General features: G+C 38.5%; 1 protein-coding gene across 1 annotated transcript in view; it reads left to right on the top strand.

Moving 5' to 3' along the window:
• The window catches only part of tlcd2 (TLC domain containing 2), a 61,806-nt gene extending 41,561 nt beyond the window's left edge, over positions 1-20,245 (top strand). The window contains exon 4 of the mRNA XM_063031230.1: positions 16,360-20,245. Coding sequence (XP_062887300.1) covers positions 16,360-16,737 — 378 coding nt within the window. The 3' untranslated portion in view covers positions 16,738-20,245. The remainder of the gene's footprint in view (positions 1-16,359) is intronic.
• Positions 20,246-23,065: the final 2,820 nt, after the last annotated feature.

Genomic DNA, 23,065 nt, shown 5'->3' with positions numbered 1-23,065 from the left:
TACATGCTGTTTATTGCTAGATATAGTATCGCTCCCATAGCCCCCAGTGCTCAGCCAAATCTGCCCTGGCTTAGATCAGTCAGTGTACTAACTGTGTATCCCAAGAGTCATTTGGGATAGTTAGCTATCTTGCTTAGATTTAACAGTCCTGAAAATGTCACTATTTCTGTTGAATGATTGAAGAATAATTGGGCCCATATTTACAGAAGGTTGACTTGTTTTGATATCAAATAATCTTTAGTTTAAATGGCTTCCTCTGGTTTGACAAGTATTATTCATTGAATTAGTGAAGCTGATAATTTTGAATCCCCATCTTCCTTAAGTTTGTTGTGCAATGCTACGGAGATTCATTGTGCTAAGCGGAAGAGGGAAATTAGGAAATGTGCGAGACTGTTTTACTTTCTCAATATTAAAGCTTCATTATTGTGTGAGAAATGTGCTGAGTTAATTAAGAAGGTGAATTTATGAGCATAAGACCTTAAGATATAGGAGCAGAAGTAGGCAATTCGGCCCATCTAGTTTGCTTCACCATTCGATCATGAACTGATCCAATTCTAACAGTCATCCCCACTCCCCTGCTTTCATCCCATATCCTTTGATGCCCTGGCTAATCAAGAACCTATCTATTTCTGCCTTAAATACACCAAATGACTTGGCCTCCACAGCCGCTCGTGGAAACAGATTCCACAGATTTACCACCCTCTGACTAAAGTCATTTCTCCGCATCTCAGTTCTAAAAGGACGTCCTTCAATCCTGAAGCCGTGCCCTCTTGTCCTTAGAATCCCCTACCATGAGAAATAACTTTGCCATATATAGATGAGGGTAGTGCAGTGGATGTGATCTACATGGATTTTAGTAAGGCATTTGACAAGGTTCCACACGGTAGGCTTATTCAGAAAGTCAGAATGCATGGGATCCAGGGAAGTTTGACCAGGTGGATTCAGAATTGGCTTGCCTGCAGAAAACAGAGGGTCATGGTGGAGGGAGTACATTCGGATTGGAGGGTTGTGACTAATGGTGTCCCACAAGGATCGGTTCTGGGACCTCTACTTTTCGTAATTTTTATTAACGACCTGGATGTGGAGGTAGAAGGGTGGGTTGGCAAGTTTGCAGACAACACAAAGGTTGGTGGTGTTGTGGATAGTGTAGAGGATTGTCGAAGGTTGCAGAGAAACATTGATAGGATGCAGAAGTGGGCTAAGAAGTGGTAGATGGAGTACAACCTGGAGAAGTATGAGGTGGTACACTTTGGAAGGACAAACTCCAAGGCAGAGTACAAAGTAAATGGCAGGATACTTCGTAGTGTGGAGGAGCAGAGGGATCTGGGGGTAAATGTCCACAGATCCCTGAAAGTTGCCTCACAGGTAGATGGGGTAGTTAAGAAAGCTTATGGGTGTTAGCTTTCATAAGTCAAGGGATAGAGTTTAAGAGTTGCGATGTAATGATGCAGCTCTATAAAACTCTGGTTAGGCCACACTTGGAGTACTGTGTCCAGTTCTGGTCGCCTCACTATAGGAAGGATGTGGAAGCATTGGAAAGGGTACAGAGGAGATTTACCAGGATGCTGCCTGGTTTAGAGAGTATGCATTATGATCAAAGGTTAAGGGAGCTTGGGCTTTACTCTTTGGAGAGAAGGAGGATGAGAGGAGACATGATAGAGGTATACAAGATATTAAGAGGAATAGATAGAGTGGACAGCCAGTGCCTCAAGAGGACATGGCTTTAAGATAAGGGGTGGGAAGTTCAAGGGGGATATTAGAGGAAGGTTTTTTACTCAGAGAGTGGTTGGTGCATGAAATGCACTGCCTGAGTCAGTGGTGGAGGCAGATACACTAGTGAAATTTAAGAGACTGCTAGACAGGTATATGGAGGAATTTGAGGTGGGGGTTATATGGGAGGCAGTAAGGGTTGGCACAACATTGCGGGCTGAAGGGCCTGTACTGTGCTGTACTATTCTATGTTCTGTATCTAAGCTGTTCAGGCCTTTTAACATTTGGAATGTTTCTATGAGATCCCCCCCTCGTTCTCCTGAACTCCAGGGAATACAGCCCAAGAGCTGCCAGACGTTCCTCATATGGTAACCCTTTCATTCCTGGAATCATTCTTATCTGAACCCTCTCCAATGTCAATATATTCTTTCTAAAATAAGGAGCCCAAAACTGCACACAATACTCCAAGTGGGGGCTCATGAGTGCCTTATAGAGCCTCAACATCACATCCCTGCTCTTATATTCTATACCTCTAGAAATGAATGCCAATATTGCATTCGCCTTCTTCATAACTGACTCCGCCTGGAGGTTAACCTTTAGGGTATCTTGCACAAAGACTCCCAAGTCCCTTTGTATCTCTGTATTTTGAAGTCTCTCCCCATCTAAGTAATAGTCTGCCTGTATATTTCTTCCACCAAAGTGCATGACCATGCATTTTCCAACATTGTATTTCATTTGCCTCTTCTTTGCCCATTCCCCTAAACTGTCTTAAGTCTCTCTGCCGGATTTAGATCCAGTGAAATGCATAATTAGTAAACCATGTACATGATTGAAAGTTGACAATAGCCATTTGTTTTATGCTTGTCACAGTAACACAGCACTGTTTACAACAAAATGAATAACCATGTCATGAGACTGGCAAGAGGCACTACGCACATGATCTGTTATAAACTACCTTGTTTCCCATCCGCTAAAGATCACACAAAAATCCCATCACACTAATGATCCATGTGAATATTTTTTCTTCAGATGCAGTTAAACTTGTATGACTTCAACACCTCTTCACCTTTTGAATTTGAGGCAGGTTACCTTATACAGTTAATTTTATTTTTCCTGAATGTCCAATTGTGGAACCCTTATATTAAGTCTTCCAATTACAATTTATTCTTGAGTTTGGCATACATGACGACTAATTCATTTTTCTTTATTGTTTCTTAATTCTTTTTGTACTTGTTTAATTCATTACAAAGTTAAATTTAGTTATTCCCAGAAGTTAGTGTTTCCCAGAATGACATGGCCTATGGACTGGGTTTCTCTAATATTTGGTTATCTATCACTTAATTTTATATTAATTTCTCAATGGAAGGTTTGATGAGTTTGAAAATGTACTAACTTGGCACAACAGTTTACTCTTCATCATAATTCTGTATGGAGTGGATAAAGAGCTCATATTGCAGAAAATTTACTAAACATTGTTGAATGTTTCTTTTTTCAAAAAAAAAGTCATAGAGCTCTACAGAACAGTAAAATGCCATTCAGCCCATCTACTCTGTGCCAAACTATTATTCTGCCTAGTCCTGTTGACATGCACCTGAACCATAGCCCTCCATACCCCTGCCATCCATGTGCTTATCCAAATTTCTCTTAAAGTCTGAAATTGAATGTATCCACCACTTGCACTGGCAGCTCATTTGACATTCTCATCACCCTTTGAGTGAAGATGATCCCCATCATGTTTCCCTTAAATATTTCACCCTTAACCTATGACTTCTAGTTCTCATCTCACCCAACTTCAGTGGAAAAATCCTGCTATATCCATACCCTCATAGTTTTGTATACCTCTATCAAATAGTGGTGAGATTAAAACAGAATCCAGTTGATTAATGGTACTTCCAGCAGATGGACAATAAAAACATTAATTAAAATTTTGTATAGATATTTGGTTACCTGTGGACAGAATTCTGATTTTCTTTGTGCCTTTGTCCACTTTCTTCATCTTTTTATTCCTTCTCGCCTTACTGAACCCTCTCTGCAATCTCTTTATCAGAGGACCTAGCACTTCAGCATCAATTTTTATCCATTGCTCCATATCTTGTTCTATCATTGTCTGTCATACCCGTGGCATACTCCACCAATTCGTGGGTCATTTTCTTTTCACTGTAAGCTCTAAACGCAGCAAAGTTAGGAGCATTATGAAAAGATATGATCAGGATATTTAGTAGTGAAAGACTCTGGGAAAATAAGTAAGTACAGTTTTAGTCGTAGAGTTCAAGCACTCTAGCCTAGCACCCCAGGGAGCTGGCTGGTGCCGGAGCACAAAAGATGCCCTGAGAAACCTCTATGTAAACATATGATTAGTGTGGTAACTTGCCAGTTCACTCTGCATATTTATTGCCATGTCCAAAAAAGTAAAATAAAGCTTAAAACAGAAAATAAAATGATCATTAATGCCAGAAGAATGTTTTTCTTCATGAAATAAGATATGAAACTTGCAATTGAAAAGGTGTACTGTACCTTCACTAATGTTGCTGAAAGATGCACATAGAGCTTAAGGAAGAAAAACAAATTTGATCTTTATCCATTTCTCCAGATTTTGTTCTGCCTTGTCTTTGACTATTTCAAGACACTGAGTCTCTCCTACTGTTCACAAATTCTGGATAATTTTCTTTTCACTGGCAGCTCTAAACACAGCAAAGTTAGGAATCCTTGCCTTTCTCTTCATCAGACTTCAGGATTGGCCACAATTTGTGTTAGCCACCCTGCAGAGTCCAGTTATCAAATTTGCCCCAGGCTAAAGCAAGTGCCATCTTTCACATTAAATTCCTTAATGAACAGTGGAACAGGCTTCACACATAAAAATTGCTGGTGAACGCAGCAGGCCAGGCAGCATCTATAGGCAGAGGTACAGTCGCCATTTCGGGCCAAGACCCTTCGTCAGGACTAACTGAAAGAAGAGATAGTAAGAGATTTGAAAGTGGGAGGGGGAGGTCTGAAATGATAGGGGAAGACAGGAGGGGGAGGGATGGAGCTAAGAGCTGGAATGTTGATTGGCAAAAGGGATATGAGAGGATCATGGGACGGGAGGCCTAGGGAGAAAGAAAGGAGGAGGGGGGAAGCCCAGAGGATGGGCAAGAAGTATAGTGAGAGGGATAAAGGGAGAAAAAGGAGAGAGGAAAAAAATATATAATAATAAATAAATGAATAAATAACAGATGGAGTACCAAGGGGAGGTGGAGCGTTAACGGAACAGCAACAGGCTTCTCATTGTTCAATGAGCAAACAGTGCATGAACTCTGATCTATATTTACATTTCAGGGCACAGGGCTGAATCAAAGTAGTACATTTAGGATGTAAATATAACTGAATAACATTATCTTTGTTCTGTTCTGGGATGGGCTGAACATGCAAAAATACTTTGCACGTTGGATCAAAGCCATCAAAGTTGCAAAGTGCTCTACTTCTGGTGAAAATAATTTTCAAACCATTCAAGACATCCTTTTATTCTTATCTACCTTCTCTTGTTGCCATGGCAGAAAACAGGGAAAAATTCACCTCTTTATAGACCCTTGTGCACCCATTCCAATCAATTAACATTAGCTTTGGTCTGCCAGCTGCATTGCTGCAGCCAAGAATTGTGAGCCTATTCTTGGAGTCCTTACTTCCAAGTGGAGTCTCCTGAATTTCCTGAGCAAGAGATTTTCATGGCATGCAGAGCTAAAACAGACTGGTCTTATCAACTGCTCTGTAGATAAATTTTGCATTGCCACCAACTGTGCAGATTCATCCACAGCTTCAATATCAACACCTTGTTTTTCTGCGACCAATAATGCAATGAAATACCATACCTGCTTTTAAACTTGTATAGCCATCTGTGAATATTTGTAATCATACTCAAGGTTGAATTCTTGATGAAGAACCTTTGCCTGTACCAAAATGCTTACACCATCATTATGTCCAAGTTTATGCCACTTTATAAATGCCCTAACTTCATGTTCTTTCCAATTTTCAGTTTCCTAACTCTAAGATTTTCTGACTTCTAAAAAAATGCTTTTAAAAATATATTTTATTTCTCTAATTTACAAACAGTTGATCTAATATCATAGACTCTTATCAAAATTTCTTCATCTAACCAGAAATTCCAACTTTTGGACATGCATCTTAGCACTATCACCGCCTCCCACGCCTCCTGGCAAAATCCTGTATAACCAAAGATAAAAGTGTAGAACCAAAACACTTGGCTAGTAATGTAAACAAGCCTGACACTACTGAAACAGCCACCCTGGAGACTGCTCTGCAAACTAATGGCACCAGAACATACAGGAGCATGGGATTTTCTGGATCTGAGTGGTTTAACCAGTACTAAGCTAATTTAATTTTGTGCCAGTTACATCCAGAAGTTGGAAAATGCAGAGACTAATATGTTGGAGCCAGTTATTTGTAAATAACTGGAATAGTTGGAGTCCCAAATATTCAGAGCAATAGAACTTTCTTTGTCTATAACTTGCCTAAATGCAAATTTCCATAGGCTTTCTTGTTGGCATTTGAGAGCAAGCTTGTGGCATGGGGTCTTTTTAAGCACGGTGCCCTCAACAGAGAACTATTCCTGTTTGTAGCTAGTGGAGGGTTGGTATTCCAGCATTTTCTTTTATCTCACGGTTCATTATTAATTGATAATTTTACAGACTGTAACTGCCAAGTTGATTTTATTATGGAACAGTGATCGTATGGTCTGTCCTTCCACTTCAAAACTGCCTGACTACATTCTGGATCCATAATGCTCCTCAGTGCATTATTATCTTGGCCGAGAACAAAAGGAAACTTAAGTGCGAAGCAATTAAGGATAAAAGTAAGGTTGGAGGAACAACACCTTATATTCTGTCTGGGTAGCCTCCAACCTGATGGCATGAACATTGACTTCCCTATCTTCCGCTAATGCCCCACCTCCCCCTTGTACCCCATCCATTATTTATTTTTATACACACATTCTTTCTCTCACTCTCCTTTTTCTCCCTCTGTCCCTCTGACTATACCCCTTGCCCATCCTCTGGGTTCCCCCCCCTTGTCTTTCTCCCCGGACCTCCTGTCCCATGATCCTCTCATATCCCCTTTGCCAATCACCTGTCCAGCTCTTGGCTCCATCTCTCCCCCTCCTGTCTTCTCCTGTCATTTTGGATCTCCCCCTCCCCCTCCCACTTTCAAATCTCTTACTAATTCTTCCTTCGGTTAGTCCTGACGAAGGGTCTCGGCCTGAAACGTCAACTGTACCTCTTCCTAGAGATGCTGCCTGGCCTGCTGCATTCACCAGCAACTTTGATGTGTGTTGCAAGGATAAAAGTAACTTCTGTTGCAAAAATCAATCAAGTAGATTGCAAATCAAGTTGACTTGCAGATTGACTTACAACACAATATTGTGTGGTGCTTGGCAACTTTTTGTGGTAAAGGTTCACAAAATATGGTAAATTTCACACGTGAGTAATTACTGGAAGAAAGTTTGAATTTTAAACCAATTTCTTTTACTTGGAGTTGATGTTTTAAACATGTTAATTTTTGTGCCATCAACACAGATTGTCCATATTATTGCAAGCCATAGTATGTTGCCACCTAGTGTTTAATTTAAGCTACTGTCATAGATGTGGATTCTAATCATCAAAAATCACATGCATTATGTAATTCCATCCGCCAGCCACTCACTATGAATGGAGCTCTTTTACTGGGCTCCATGCGAGATTTGTTTTGGAGTGTTCAGTATAAAGATACATTTCCATTGTTATTCTTTGCTTTGTATCACTAAGGGTACAAAGGATGATTTATATTTCAATACTGAAGTTATTGCATAGTAAACATTGATTCAGTTTTCAAAAACTAGTATCAAAATTCAAAGTAAATTTATTATCAAAGTACATATATGACACCATATACTGGACAATCCTGAGATACATTTTCTTACAGGCATACTCAATAAATCCAATAATCATAATAGGATCAATGACAGACCACGCCAAACAGGGCAGAAAACCAGTGTGCAAAAGACAGTAAACTGTGCAAATAGAAAAAGAAAGGAAAAAATTATAAATAAGCAAACAAGCAATAAATATTGAGAATATGAGATGACGAGCCCTTGAAAGTTTGTGGGAATATTGCAATGATAGGGCAAGTGAAGTTATCTCTTCTGGTTCAAGAGCCTGAGATTGAGGGTTAATAACTGTTCCTGAATGTGACGGTGTGAGTTCTGAGGCTCCTGTACCTTCTTCCTGATGGCAGCAGCAAGAGAGAGCATGATTTGGGTGGTGAGGTCCCTGATAATGGATGCTTCTTCCCTGTGACACTGCGTCATGTAGATGTGCTCAATGTGGGAAGGGCTTTACTGTGATAGACTGGGCCATATCCACTACTTTTTGTGGGTTTTTCCATTCAAGGGCATTGGTTTTTCCATATCAGTCAGTGATGCAGCCGTTCCTGCAGTCCAAGAATGAAAGGGTTATCATATGAGGAACATTTGATGGCTCTGGGTCGGTACTGGCTGGAATTCAGAAGGATGAGAGGGGATCTCATTGAAGCCTTTCAAATGTTCAAAGACCTAGACAGAGTAGATGTGGAGAGGATGTTTCCCATGGTGGGGAGTCTAGGACAAGAGAGCACAGCCTCACGATAGAGGAGCGCCCTTTCAAAACAGAGATGCGGAGAAATTTCTTTAGCCAAAGGTTGGTGAATTTGTTGCCACGTGCAACTGTGGAGGCCAGGTCGTTGGGTGTATTTAAGGCAGAGATTGATAGGTTCTTGATTGGACATAGTATCAGAGGTTATGGGGAGAAGGCCGGGAACTGGGGCTGAGGAAGAGATAGGAAAAAAGAATCAGCCATGATTGAATGGTGGAGCAGACTCGATGGGCCGAATGGCCTAATTCTGCTCCTATGTCTTATGGTCTTAATATACCCTCCGCCACACATCTATAGAAATTTGCCAGAGTTTTAAATGTCATGTCGAATCTTCGCCATTTTCTAAGTAAGTAGAAAGCACTGCTGTACTTTCTTAATAATTGCACTTACGTGCTGGGCCCAGGACAGGTCTTCTGAAATAATACTGAGGAATTTAAAGTTGCTGACCCTCTCCACCTCTGATTTACACCCCCAAACCTTCTGGGAGAGAACTCGTCACCATGAGGTGTTGCAAAGCCTCACACCTACAGACTGTGGCAGAAGCTTCCTCTGTTCAACTGTTGCTGAACTCTGATTTTGTGAGAGGCTAGAAAAGACATTTCAGAGGCCTTTATGGAGGTACTTCCTTCATTGTTAGCCAGTGATAATGTTTCTTTCTTTTTCAATCTTTTTATTAATTTCAAAATACAGAAACAGAACATAGCCATAATACAAATAGAAGGAGATGTAATGTTACACTTAAAAAAATTAATTGCAAAACCAAGTAGTGGAAATTAACAAAGCTCCCAAACATGTAGAACTAACCACGGATAATACAAAATAAAAAAAAACTGGGAAAAAAAAATGAAAAAGAAAAAAAAACAAAACAAAAAAAACCCATCCCCAAAGAAAAACAAAATTAATCAACTAACCTAAAAGACTTGGGCAAAACTAACAGCTTAAAAATGGAAAAGAAGAAAACCTTAGTGTCGACGACTCCAATCCCCTCCAACAACAGTATAGAGAGATAAAACAAGTTTGGAAATGATCAAATTACATCAAATGAAAATGCTGAATGAATGGCCTCCAAGTTTTTTCAAGCTTAGTAGAAGGGTCATAAACTGCACTTCTAATTTTCTCCAAATTCAAACACACCATAGTTTGTGAAAACCAATGAAATACAGTAGGAGGGTTGATCTCTTTCCAATTCAACAAAATGGACCTTCTAGCTATTAAAGTAAGAAATGCAATCATCCTTTGTGATGAAGAGGTTAAATTATTTAAGTCTATCATTGGTAGTCCAAAGACAGCAGTAATTGGATGAGGTTGTAAGTCTATATTTAGGACCGTTGAAATAATATCGAAAATATCTTTCCAATATTTCTCCAACAAGGGACATGACCAGAACATGTGGGTTAAAGAAGCTATCTCGGAATGGCATCTGTCACATATTGGATTAATATAAGAGTAATAAGGAGATAGTTTATCTTTGGATATATGAGCCCTGTGCACTACTTTAAACTGTATCAACCTATGCTTAGCACACACAGAGGATGAATTCACCAACTGAAGAATTTTTTCCCATTTTTCAGTCGGTATATTAATCTCAAGTTCTCTTTCCCAGTCAGCTTTGATTTTATTAGAAGCATCAGGACATAGATTCATAATTATATATAATTATTACTACACTTTTCTGAGAGAGATTTAAATCTAAGATTTTTTCCAAAGTGTCCATTGGATATGGATGTGGAAAATTAGGAGAGACAGTAATTAAAAAGTTTCTAATCTATAGATATCTAAAAAAGTGAGATCTGGGTAAGTTATATTTATTAGAGTTGATCAAAAGACATAAAACAGATATCCAAGAATAAATCGCGAAAAGATATTATACCTTTGGTTTTCCAATCAAAGTAAGCTTGATCCATCGTAGAAGGTTGAAAAAGAAAATTTGATATAATAGGACTTGCTAGAATAAATTGATTAAACCCAAAAAATCTTCGGAATTGAAACCATATACGTAAAGTATGCTTAACTATTGGGTTGTTCATTTGTTTATTGATTTAAAAGAAGTAAAAGGAAGTAAAGTTCCTAAAACTGAACCCAAGGAGAACCCTTGTAATGAATTAGATCCAAGATTTACCCAATGAGGGTTTAAAGATGCGTCCAAATCTTGTAACCAAAATTTTAAATATCGAATATTAATTGCCCAATAATAGAATCTAAAATTCAGGAGGGCGAGCCCCCCCCTCCTTTTTAGATTTCTGTAGATACCTTTTACCTAACCTAGGATTTTTATTCTGCCAAATATAAGAGGAAATTTTTGAATCTACGTTATCAAAAAAAGATTTTGGGATAAAAATAGGAACCGATTGGAATATATACAAAAATTTAGGCAAAATGATCATCTTAATAGCATTAATCAGACCAATCAAAGACAAAGAGATTGGGGACCATTTGGTGTGATAATGTTTCTAAAGACTGGAAGATGGCTAATGTTATTATGTTGTTTAAGGAGTTGGCAAAGACAAGCCAGGGAGCTGCAGGCGGGTCAGCAGAGGAAAAGTTACTGGAAGGAATTCTGAGGGACAGGATCTACCAGCATTTGGATAGACAAGAGTCTGATTAGGAGTCAGCCTGGTGTTGTGTGTAGATAGTTGTATCTGACAAATCTTTTGGAGTGTTTTGAAGGGATAACCGAAAGGGTGGTGGATGGTAGGGCAGTGGATGTTGTCTAGTTTGACTTTAACAAGGCATTTGACAAGATACTGCATGGTAGACTGGTCTGGAAGATTAGGTCCCCTGGAACCCAGGGAGAGCTAATTAGAGGGATTCAAAATTGGGTCAGGTAAAAAGCAGAGAGTGGAGGTTGAAGGTTGTTTTCAGAATGGAGGCTGATAACTGGTAGTGTGCCAGGGGGTTGCTGTTGGAACCCTGGTTATTTATTAGTTATATGAATTACTTGGTTGCAAATGCATAAGGTATGTTCAGTAAGCTTGTGGATGACCCAAGTTAGCAGGTGCTGTTGATAGTGAAAATTGTTATAGATTACAGAAGGATCTTGATCAGTTGGGGAAGTCAGCTGAGGAGTGACAAGTGGATTTCAATACAGATAGATGTGATGTGATACATTTTGGGAAGTCAAATCAGTATAGGACTTGTACTATGAATGGTAGGGCACAAGAGACGAGGTGTACAAGTACATAGTTTGGTGAAGATGGTGTCACAGGTAGATAGTATCATAAAAATAGCACTTAATGTGCTGACCTTCATCAGTCAGATGATTGAGTATAGGAGTTGTTGCAGTATTATAAGTCGTTGGTGAGGCCACACATGGAGTACTGTTTACATTTCCATTACAGACAGTATGTGGTTAAACTGGAAAGAGTGCAGAGAGGATTTGTGAAGATGGTGCTAGGACTAGAGGGCCTATGGGGAGACGTTGGCTAGGCTGGGTCTCTATTCCTTGAAATGTAAGCGAATGAGAGGCAACATTACAGAAACATTTGGGTCTCTATTCCTTGAAATGTAAGAGAATGAGAGGCAACATTACAGAAACATTTAAGATTATGAGAGGCATAGATAATTTGGCTGCTAACAGCTGGGTAGGGGAGTCTAAAACTAGGAGGCATAGGTTTAGGAAGAGAGGAAAAAGATTTGAAAGACACCTGAAGAGCAGCTTTTTCCACACAGAGGGCCTTGAGTGTTTGGAATTAGGCTGCCAGAGGAAGTGGTTGAGGGAGGTACAATAATACCAGCTAAGAAGCATAAAGATGGGCACTTGGAGGGGTAAGGCCTGGAGGTATATGAGACTATACAGGAAATTGGGACTAGTTGAGTGGGCATCAAGGTTGGCATGGACTGGTTAGGCAGAAGGGCACTGTGTCTGTTCAATATTGCTCTCTGCTACTTTATAACTAGAAAGCCTGCAGTAAAATATGAACTGAGAAGGGACTATCTGCATGTTTGTTTCCCAATATCCTTGTGTCCACATGAGCTCAGAGCATTTCTGGAGGGTAGGTTAATTATTTCCAAAGCACTGGAATGGAACTGAATCAGAGGAAATTGATGAGATTCCTTTACAGACAGCTGTCCAACCCAAGCTTTTAATATTCATTTTGTTCATTGTGAACCAAACTCATTTTCATTTCTTCCCTTGTCCATCCCATTCACTCAATTGGACATTAGTGTCTTCACCCAAGTGTACATATGTGTTAAAATTCTGGGCTTACTCTGGCAAAGAAAGACACCATTCAGCCCTTAGCAGAGCAAAGCTATCCCATCAGCTTCTGTCTTTGCCACTTAGTCCAACAAGGTAATTTGCATTTCCAATTATTCACAGTGCTTTGGAAATATTATACCATCTCCAAACAATTTCTATATATACTCATCACCCTCTGCATGAAAATATTATCTTTTGGGACTCATTTAAATCTTTCACCTCTCACCCTAAATCTATACCCCCCCCCCCTTTCCTGCCCTATGTGTCACATTTTCCTAAATATTTCTAAATGATTACCCCTTAATTTCCTAAATTCTGAGGAATAAAGATCTCGCCTGGCCAGCTTCTCTCTATAACTTTACCCCTGTAGTCCTGACAGCAAGTTTCTCCGCACACTTTGCAGTTTACCCACGTTTTTACTGCAGGGTTTCTAGAGTTGCAGAGCAATAGGGCATGGATACAACCTCTTTGGCCCGAGCAATCCATACCTAACATGATACCCACCCAACTAGTCCCAATATCCTGGAGAATAATTTGTATTACTAACTTCTATACTCTTAGGCAGGAGGTACAGAAGCCTTTCATCCCATAACACCAGGTTTCAGAACAATTATTGACTTACAGCCATCAGAATCTTGAGCTGACAAGGATAACTTCATTCACCACTACTCTGAACTGATTTTACAACCTACAGACTCACTTTCAAGGAGTCTTTAAAACTAATGTTTTCAGTATTTTTTTGCATAATTTATCTTATTTTGAATGTTGGTTGTTTGTCAGTCTATGTACGGTTTTATAGTTTTTGTGAATTCTATTTTATTTTTTTTGAGTAAATGCCTGTGAGAAAACAATCTCAAGATAGCGTAGATATATTGGGGTTGCCGCTTATTTGGGACAACTCTTAAAGAATAAAACTAATCAAAAAAATAGCCAGGATTCCCTTTTGTTTAGTTGGGGGCACAATACCACTACATTCTATTACAAAGAATTTGAATGTTTTGACAATCATCTTGAATATTACAGTGAGAATGAAGATTTGGAGGATGCAATCATCAAACACATTGTATGTTTGCAGTCCATTATCTGCTGTAGGTGATATCTATGGGACTTGGAGTTTGTTTGCAAGCTCAGTATCTAATCCCCTTTTCCCATTGTTGTAGATGAGATGGTGGTGAGCTACTGCCTTTAACCCGATGTTCAGTGTTAATACTGCAACTGCTTTCTCTTTTTACAAATGGTCATTTGTAACTAAAGGTTTTGTGCCTTGCGAGTTAGTTGTGACATTTTAGTTTCACTGGTTCTGCCATCCTGTTAGTACAAACTGTCAGTTTCAGTGGAGCCAGTAATGCCTCACAGCTGTATCACTCAACTGTTCCCAGGTTGTGGCTAATCCACAGCAAATGCCCTGAAATCCAGGGTAATGCTGTAACTACTTGACTGTTTCAGCACTTGCCATTTAACAGTCAAGCCTGTTATACTTGCAGTAGGTGGGTTTCTAAAATATTTATCAGTGGCTTTACTACGTACGAAAGTATAAACGTGCATATTAGATTAACCAGAATAAATCTGTAGAAGGAAGGTAGGTTAAAATTTTAGGATAAAAGAGTTTCCTTCCAATAATTTCTTTGGAGACTGTTGTGTCTTTTTAACATTTATTGTGATATCTGATTTCCAGCTCTTTTCATCACACACTATATATCCAAGGTATAATTTTTGAAGTCAGAAAACAGAATTATCCCAATAAATTAAACCTTCTGGCATACTTTCACGCTAAACATCCAATGATCTTTTGAACAGCATTGATGTGTTTGACTACAAATCTGCCGCATCATTTTCTTCTGAGAAACTCTTCCTAATATGTTTTACATTTATGGAGCACAACTGGGGCAGTAACAACCATGACAAATGTATACTTTGCATATCTGCCATTGTGAATTTGGTTTCATCATAACTGAGGCCACCTATGGAGTACCAGAGCTGTGCATCTACCACAGGGGTCCCCAACCTTTTTTTGCACCGCGGACCTGTTTAATATTGACAATATTCTTGTGGACCGGGGGAGAATGTTCAAGTAGGGTTAGACTCACCTCAACATGTCTTTTACAGTTAGGGTTGCCAAATTTCTCACTCCCAAATAAGGGACAAAAGGAGCAGTCAAATCCCGGGACACTTTACCCCAGGAAAGACTACCATGACCATGAAGCCTTGTGCGGGCACCTGTGTGCACATGCGTGACGTGCACGTGTGATGTGCGCATGCGCGTACGTGCCGATTTTTTCCCCCACAAGTCGGTTTTGCCTTCATCTTCCTGACTATACTGTACATACATTATTTCTACTTTATATAGGCTGTGTATTTATCATATTATTCCTGCTTTTACTATATGTTAGTGTTGTTTATTTTCGGTTATATGTGTTTTTTGGTATGATTTGTTAGATTATTTTTTGGGTCTGGGAACGCTCAAAAATTTTTCCCATATAAATTAATGGTAATTGCTTCTTCGCTTCACGCCATTTCAGCACGAAAGGTTTCATAGGAACGCTGTACCTTAGCGGGGGAAATACAGGACAAGGGTGGTCCCGTATAGGACAAACTAATTTAGCCCAATGTACGGGATGTCCCGGCAAATACGGGACAGTTGACAACCCTATGTTCAAGTTCAACAGTGCGTGACAGGGAATGAGGAAAGGTGCAGCTGACTCATATCGTTTTCTCGCGGGCTGGTAGCACATGGTTTGCAGCCTGGTGGTTGGGGACCACTGATCTACGACATTGCCCATGGTTAAGCCAGAACAAGCTGCTTTTCCCCTTAAAACACTTAGTTACAACTTCAAGTTAGTTACAACTTGATAAAACTTAGCTTGGCTTGGTTAGCTGTCAAATATAGAATAGGAAAACAGCCAAATTTGAAATGTAAGGTACAAAAATTGCATTAAAACAACAATTGATTTTTCAACTAAATATTATTATTTCAACAAATGCAAATTAACTACACCCTTGTTCTTTGCACCCATTCCTCTCTATTGAAATGAATGAACATGCTGTGTAGACTGTGTTCAGTGTAGCTGCTGCCAAAACGTGGCAGCTCACATCCCCACTACTGGTGTCATAAACAGTCCAGTGTTGAAGCACAGTTGAGAAATTGCAACTGAATTGTGGCTGACGAACTCATGATTTTCCTAGCGACAAGTTATCGGTTGTTACATCTCAGAAGGTTAACAGTGTTCTTAAAATACCTTGCATATCTCAAGGTTTTCATTCATCCGTGTTCTAGGCTAAAACTGAAGCCAGTCTTTCTAGTGTATAAGATGATTGAAAGGAGGAGAGAAATCCTCATCATTAGATAAATAGCAAAGAACATGCCTTTAGTTGTAACCACAGAAAACACTCACCAGATCTGGCAACACAGGGGGAAAGAGAAGCACTATTAATGGTTTGGTTCAAAGACCTTCTATTAGTCCTGAAATATTGTCAGTTTCTCCTTCCAGAGACACCACCTGACCTGCTGAGTGCTTCCAGCAATTTAAGTTTTAGATTATGAAGACACGTGGTCCTCTTTTGTTGTCATTTAGTAATGCATGCATTAAGAAATGATACATTATTTCCTCCAGTGTGATATCACAAAACACAGTACAAACCAAGACTAAAAAAACTGACAAAACCACATAATTATAACATATAGTTACAGTTTCAGATTTCCAACATCTTTATTTCTTGATTAAAGGCTTTATTTACAGAGCACTTTCCCATTCAGATTTCTACATGCTCTAATGTCAAATATTCTATTTCTCCTAGGTAATTATCTGTTTTGGCATAGCTGTGTGCCTCTGCAGATACATCGGGTTTGCCGTGGTTGCCTTGTTGGTTGAAATCAACTCAGTCTTTCTCCATCTGAGGCAGATTCTTCTGATGGCCAACATGCGCAAAACTACGTTCTTCCGCATCAATAGCATCATCAATCTGGGAACCTACATCATCTTCCGCATCAGCACTCTTGCCTGGATGACACGCTGGGTGGCCTTAAATCGTGACAATATTCCTCTGGTGACTTACAGCATTGGCAGTGTGGGTATGGCCATTATGATTCTGATGAACATTGTGCTCTTTTACAGACTACTGAGAAGTGACTTCCTGAAATCCAGCAGAGAAGCGAAGAAGGAAAAGGAAATTTGAAATGTTGTTTTGCCAATGATTACTGATACTTGGATTTACTTACTGAAAAGGATGCATTTTTTTGCTCCTTTGATCAGAAATTTTCTTATACACTGTATATATACTTATGGATTTGTACTTAATTTTTTGTATCTAACATCATGGATTATATTTTTAAATGATACAATAATTAAGCAAAAAACATTGTGAATTTTCTTTTAAACATATGCTTCTAGATGTGCTAAAAGAGTAAAATTCCTTAATATTTCACTACCTCACATTGAACTACATTATGCAAGTATTAATGTTATCAAGCAGAGCTACACTGAGGTTATGTGCCAGGCTATTCTGGGAGTGCCTCACAAACCCCATCCTGACTTAGAAATATATCGACTTCAAGATCTCTGGGTTTTATTCCTGGAGCTCCCTACCCAACAGCAATATGAGAGTACCTTCACTAATAGACCTGTGGTGGTACAGAAGACAGAACAACATCATTATCAGGGCTGCCCTTGAATTATGAGGAGTGAGACAGTAGCACATCAAAGATATTCTGGAAATATCACAATGAACAATGTCATAAAGTATAGTGTTCACTCATCATATGTTTTCAATTAATTATATGGTTGATGGGTTGTTCCTTAGTTTGTATATAGCAGGAGTTCCCAAGGTGGGGTCCATTGATCCCACCCTTAACGGTAGGGCTCCATGGCATATAAAAGATTGGGACCCCCTTAAGAGTAATGGTTGCCATGCAGATGATTTGCGATAGTGGTGTTTACATGAGGCATACAGTAGGTATATCATTATCTTGAAAATACATATCTTCACAAACTAACATTGCTCTGAAAATATATCTGGATGTGTGCGACTTAACTTTTTTGGAACTGTTACCAATTATCTCTGCTCTTTTTCCTATGGCAAAAATGAACTTTTGCTTGAGTATTCATATTCAGGTAATACAAGGTATATACAGCAGAAGTAATTATTTTTGCTTTTATGAGAAATAATTTCATTTGTGGCAAATATTAATGTATTTATCCAGTGACAAGATACACCAGTTCTGAGACTGCTTTCTCAAAGATTTTTAATTTTATTTTTGATGCTTTGATTAATGAAGTAATTTGTGTGAAAATTTGCTCAAAGATATTAAATATATTGTAAAGCACTTGTTCTGGTGAGTTTGCAGCTATTAATTTGGAAACTCTTACTCGCCAGGAAAGCCTATGAATATGGCAAAACGTTCATAGCTGGATTTCCAGCTATCGAGTAGGGATATGATTTCTGCCCTTAACTATGTATTAAATCTGAAAACCATTAATGAATAGAAAGTTAATCCATTCAGACCCAGAAGGAGTATTTAAGCTAGCATTCTGAGGAGACAGCATCCTCAACTATGCATTCATGATGTCTTCTTGATTGGAGCCAAAATAACTACAAATATTTTGCCAAGCTTGGCGATCGACCAAACTTCCAAAGTTAATTATTTGTCGATAGGAGTAGTCTGGAGCTTGATGCCAAAATGGTTGATCCGGATAAACACGTTATTACACTTACATTGTGTCTGTACATATGATGGTAGCGCCGTCACATAAAGGTCTGTAGACCCTCATACCGGAAGGTGTGATTAAGCCTGTTAGCTCAATGCTATGAAAGGCCTGTCTTGTGTCATAAATATAATATCATTCTGTACTTTACAATTATATATCTTGGTGCTTCTGAAATTTTAATTTAAAGAAAAGTATTCACAGTAATATCAAGCTGTAGTGTGATCAGAAATTTTAGGAATTGGTATAATTTACTCTGTAAAGCTGAGTGCAGCCCATTGGCCAAATCTGTCCCATGACAACTCTTGATTTTAGTCTGCTAAAAGCATCAAATTTTCCGCCATCCAGAACCCCATTGTGGTAGAATAGTCCCCCTTTTAATGCCTTGACGTTGCAAAGCCAATAATGTTAGCATTTGTAGCTGGGTGACCAAATATTGGATGAGAGGGGGTAGGATTAGAGAGTGGATCATCAATGTGAATCAGAAGAGGATCTTTGGGGGTGATGATGGTGATGGTGGTTATTCTGAGGGTGGACGTGACGAAGATATTGGAACTGTGAGGATTGTTATGAATAACACAGGAACAACTGTTGACTTCTTTGATATGTGTCCCTGTATTTTCTCCACACAGAAAACAGCCCTAATCCTATGTGTCTTTCCTACTTCCCTACCCTTTGTTCTTCTTAAACCATTTATATTTTATCCGTATAAAATTGCACTTTCTGCTTTAGTTACAATATTGTAATGTTTTTAATGCTCCATGACTGATCTTTAAAAAAAACCCTGCTGAACTAAATTTCTCACTTTTAATGTTTTACCTCTGTCTTCATTCCAGAGATCAATCCTATCTGAAGCAGCCCAAATACTATCTTACATAGTTTTAAACATCTTATCAAATTTCTGTTATTTTTAATAAATATTGTGCCTTCCTGCAATCCAGATTAATTCTGTGGTGTTTCCTCTAATGTCTCAGTATTTTTTTCTGTAGTCTTGACCTCCAATCTATATGACATTTACACCATTCCGAGAGGCAGTCTTATCAGATTCAGTATACACGGAATAGTTACACTTTCACTTCAGGCATCCAGTGTGAAAATTCATTTATGGGAGACCACGACCACAAATAGATAAAGTAACTTACTCTGTAAAATTTTCTTTTCAGTATTTTTATCATTCAGTACTAGAATACAACACATATTGCTTTATTACTAGTTTATGTTGTGTTAATTTGAATTAAAGCTCGCTCATGACACTAGTAGCTGAAGTACGATTAAATAAAGACAGGTTTACAATGACAACCAACACTATCTTTATTGAATTGACTGGAAGAATCTTTGCAATTCAGTTGTGTATTAAATGCTACTTTCAACACAAACAATACTATTAGAAGCTTGGCTACTTTCTGAATTTCCCAGATAAGAGAATCCTAGCTGGTTACAAATGAACACGGTTCCTAATTCTACATGTGTTTCCTCCAGGTGCTCTGGTTTCCCTCCACAGCTCAAAGATGTGGTTTGTTTGGAGTTTATTCCTGTACTTTATCTCTCTATGACTGCATATATAATTCTATCTCTAGTTGATCTTTTTGAAGTCTTTTACATGTGCATTGGGTTAAATTCTTAATATGTAATATTATACTTTAAACCATGAATAAAATAAAATATAACTTTTTACCATACCATTATTTAGACAACATGGGTCAGTGAGTACCACCATGCTGTTATCCAGAGCAGCTGTGAGCATGTGGTACTCTGAAATTTCCACTTAAAACTATTTAACAGATTGCCACAGTGATGACATTTTGGTTTGAAGTGTGGAACCAAATGGGTGGTCTTTACTTTAAGGTAGCTGAAAAAGAAGGGTCTCTGGTGTTTTGCTTCTAGGACTGAACAGGTGAAGTGAAGGTCTGAAATCCAGCCTTTGAGGTGAATAGTTGATGGAAAGAAACTAAAGTAATGAGAAGATAGCAGCCTGAACCTATGAAGGAGACAAAAAGTGGTGAGGTGATGCTTGGGCATTTGAAGCTGGTAAGAAGCGGTCCAAGTAGAGTGGAATGTTTAATCAAGTCTTCAACTTTGATCTGGGGATTTTGACAAGAACCCAAGAAATTCCTCTAATGTCAGTGCCTGTATAAGATTTATAAGCCACCACTCAATAGAATACAACCATTCCTTATAAAGGGAATGTCTTATAAAAGACTGTGAGGAGGGGTCCTCAAGCTAACAATAGGACAGCAGATAAACATGTGAGTACAGAGCAGAATGAGGGCAAATATGGGCTGGAGTCCAAACAGTGACCCTATCTGTGACAATGGAGTGTGAGCCAGGGATGAACAAATGACTGAGTGAGCAGGTCTTTTAATAATACTAACAATATTATTCTAGATCAAATGTGTTCAGAATTTTGGATTAGATTCTCATGAACTTAAGTCTAGATAGAAAATTGTTCTTAATGCACTAACAAATGGATGGTAGTAGGACAAAGGCAGCACAGTTTCTAAAGTAAAACGTGGATTGGCTTTCCTAAGTCAGATAAGGGATCACTAGTTTGTTATGAATATATCAAGATGCTCTCACCAAAACCATTAATATATTAAAGTAGGTTCAACTAACTAGCTATGCATTCAAATCATGATCATAACTTAAAAATAACAACTAATTCATTTTAAATAAGTACTTGAATTAGTATTTATAAAAAAACAACTTTGCCTATAAGTAACCTAAATGCAGACGTCATGTTAAATTCTTGATAAGAAAGTAGCTAAAAAAAAATGCAATTGATAAGTTAAAACACTTTTTGAAAGATAATGTATTTTATCCTGTTTGAACCTGAGACTGTTTATTCCCCCAAATATAATTACTTTGTCCACACATAGAAGACTGAACCATTGTGACAGCTATTGTGTTGGTAGATCAAACATCTATGTTGGCTACATCACTCATCAGAATATGTTCTTTCTCTTCCTGTTTGTATAGATCTTGTCACACTTCAGCAGCTTTAGATGCTCAATCCACTCCTTCTTCAACAAGATTAAATCCCTCATGAAAATGAATTGTAGTGTCAGTAAAAATACGTAGCATAAATGCTCCATTGGTGTCTGGTGCAAAGGTACTTGGAATGATTACATAGTGTCCTGGTACAAGTTTGCTGCGGAGAGTTATGCTTCTCTGAGCCACGTAGGCTCCTGAATTTGAAACTTCCGCACAATCAGTAAAATGCTGTGCAGTTAGAACCTTCTGGGGGTTGTAAGACTGTCAAAACAAAAAGGATATTACATAATTTAGTTCAGGTGTCTCTCCAGAATTACAAAAAAAAGGTGCTGCTATTGTTAGAATAATAAAATATGAACACTCTTTCAGAATATTTCAAAAAGGATTAGGAATCAACATGTTTGATTGTGGACAACTGTTCTCCACAGATGGCTCAACCAGATGCAAGTTTATTCAGGCTAGAGTAAATAAAAGTCTGTTTGACGTTGATGGCATATTTACAGACAAATGTCACTGCCTTCCATGTCACATCTTCTTTCAATGCAACAGAAACTAACTACTGCATTATTAACAGAGAAATGCATTTTAAAACATGCAATTTCTCTACTCAGTCATTTGAACAAGGATTCATTGCTGAACATTTCTAAAAGAAAGGTTGCTTTATTTGCATAATTCGCAACGAACATATCTACATGAGGCACTGAATCTAGAAAGCAACATCCATTGTCTTCGATCCCTACCATCCATGCCTTGCCATCTGCTTGCAAGAATCATCAAGCAGGAGGTACAGAAGTCTGAAGTCTCCCACTACCAGGTCCAGGAACAGCAACTTCCTTTCAACTATCTGGTTCTTTAACTAACCTGCACAATCCTAATCACTGCTTCGGCATAGTATTCCAGACACAAGAAATTATGCAGATGCTGGAAATGAACAAACAGTCAAAGTTTCAAGCTGAGACCCTTCTTCAGGAGTATTATATACGTACTATGACCACTTTGCACTGCAGTGGACATTTTTTTGGTCTGATTTTGTTCTTTCTTGTATAATTGATGTTTTTATTGGTAATATTGTGTCTCTAATATAATGTGACAGTGATGCTACTGCAATGAAGTTTTTCATTACATATGGCCTAATGCATATTACAGTAAACTTGAGTTTGTCTTTGACTTACCTGGTAAATCTGAATTCCAATGGGATTCATTGGGATTCCAAGCTTCCTGTTTATCCTTTTATAATTCTGAATTAAGCAGATAAGAATAGAACATGCCCCATCTTCATGGTATCCATTACCACCTATATAGACATCTGAGAAGTGACAAAGCAGCAAAAAAAATTGTGTAATTCTCCATTTAGCTAAACAGCCAAGAGAACAATAGTACTAACTGGGCGATTGGAATAAACTATACATATTTTTGTAATTTTAAAAAACGTATGTAAATTGATAAGTTTTGAGTGAAGGCAAGTCAAAGTATGGTTTATGTTCGCACAGGACCTTGTTACTTGAAAGGTGGAATGATACTGTTCACACATTATTCCTTCATGCCAAGGTTGAAATTTTATACAAGACAAGAAATGAAATAACCCTGCACTAGGATGGAGGTGGATAGTGTGCCATAATCCTCTGACCTGTTTATCACATTTAGATCTACGAATTGGAACTTAAGTAGGCCACATGGCCCCTTGAGCTTGCTCAACAAGATCATGGCTGATTGGAACCTCTGCTCTCTATTCCGAACAACCCAATAACCTATCACCTCTGGTTTATCAAAACTCTGCCTTGCCTCATATTCAAAGACTATGCTTCCAATGC

The sequence above is a fragment of the Mobula hypostoma genome, chromosome 23, assembly GCF_963921235.1.
Source record: "Mobula hypostoma chromosome 23, sMobHyp1.1, whole genome shotgun sequence".
NCBI classification, from domain to species: Eukaryota; Metazoa; Chordata; class Chondrichthyes; order Myliobatiformes; family Myliobatidae; genus Mobula; species Mobula hypostoma.
Note: the sequence above shows the minus strand (reverse complement) of the source record. Positions and strands in the feature narration are given on the sequence as shown.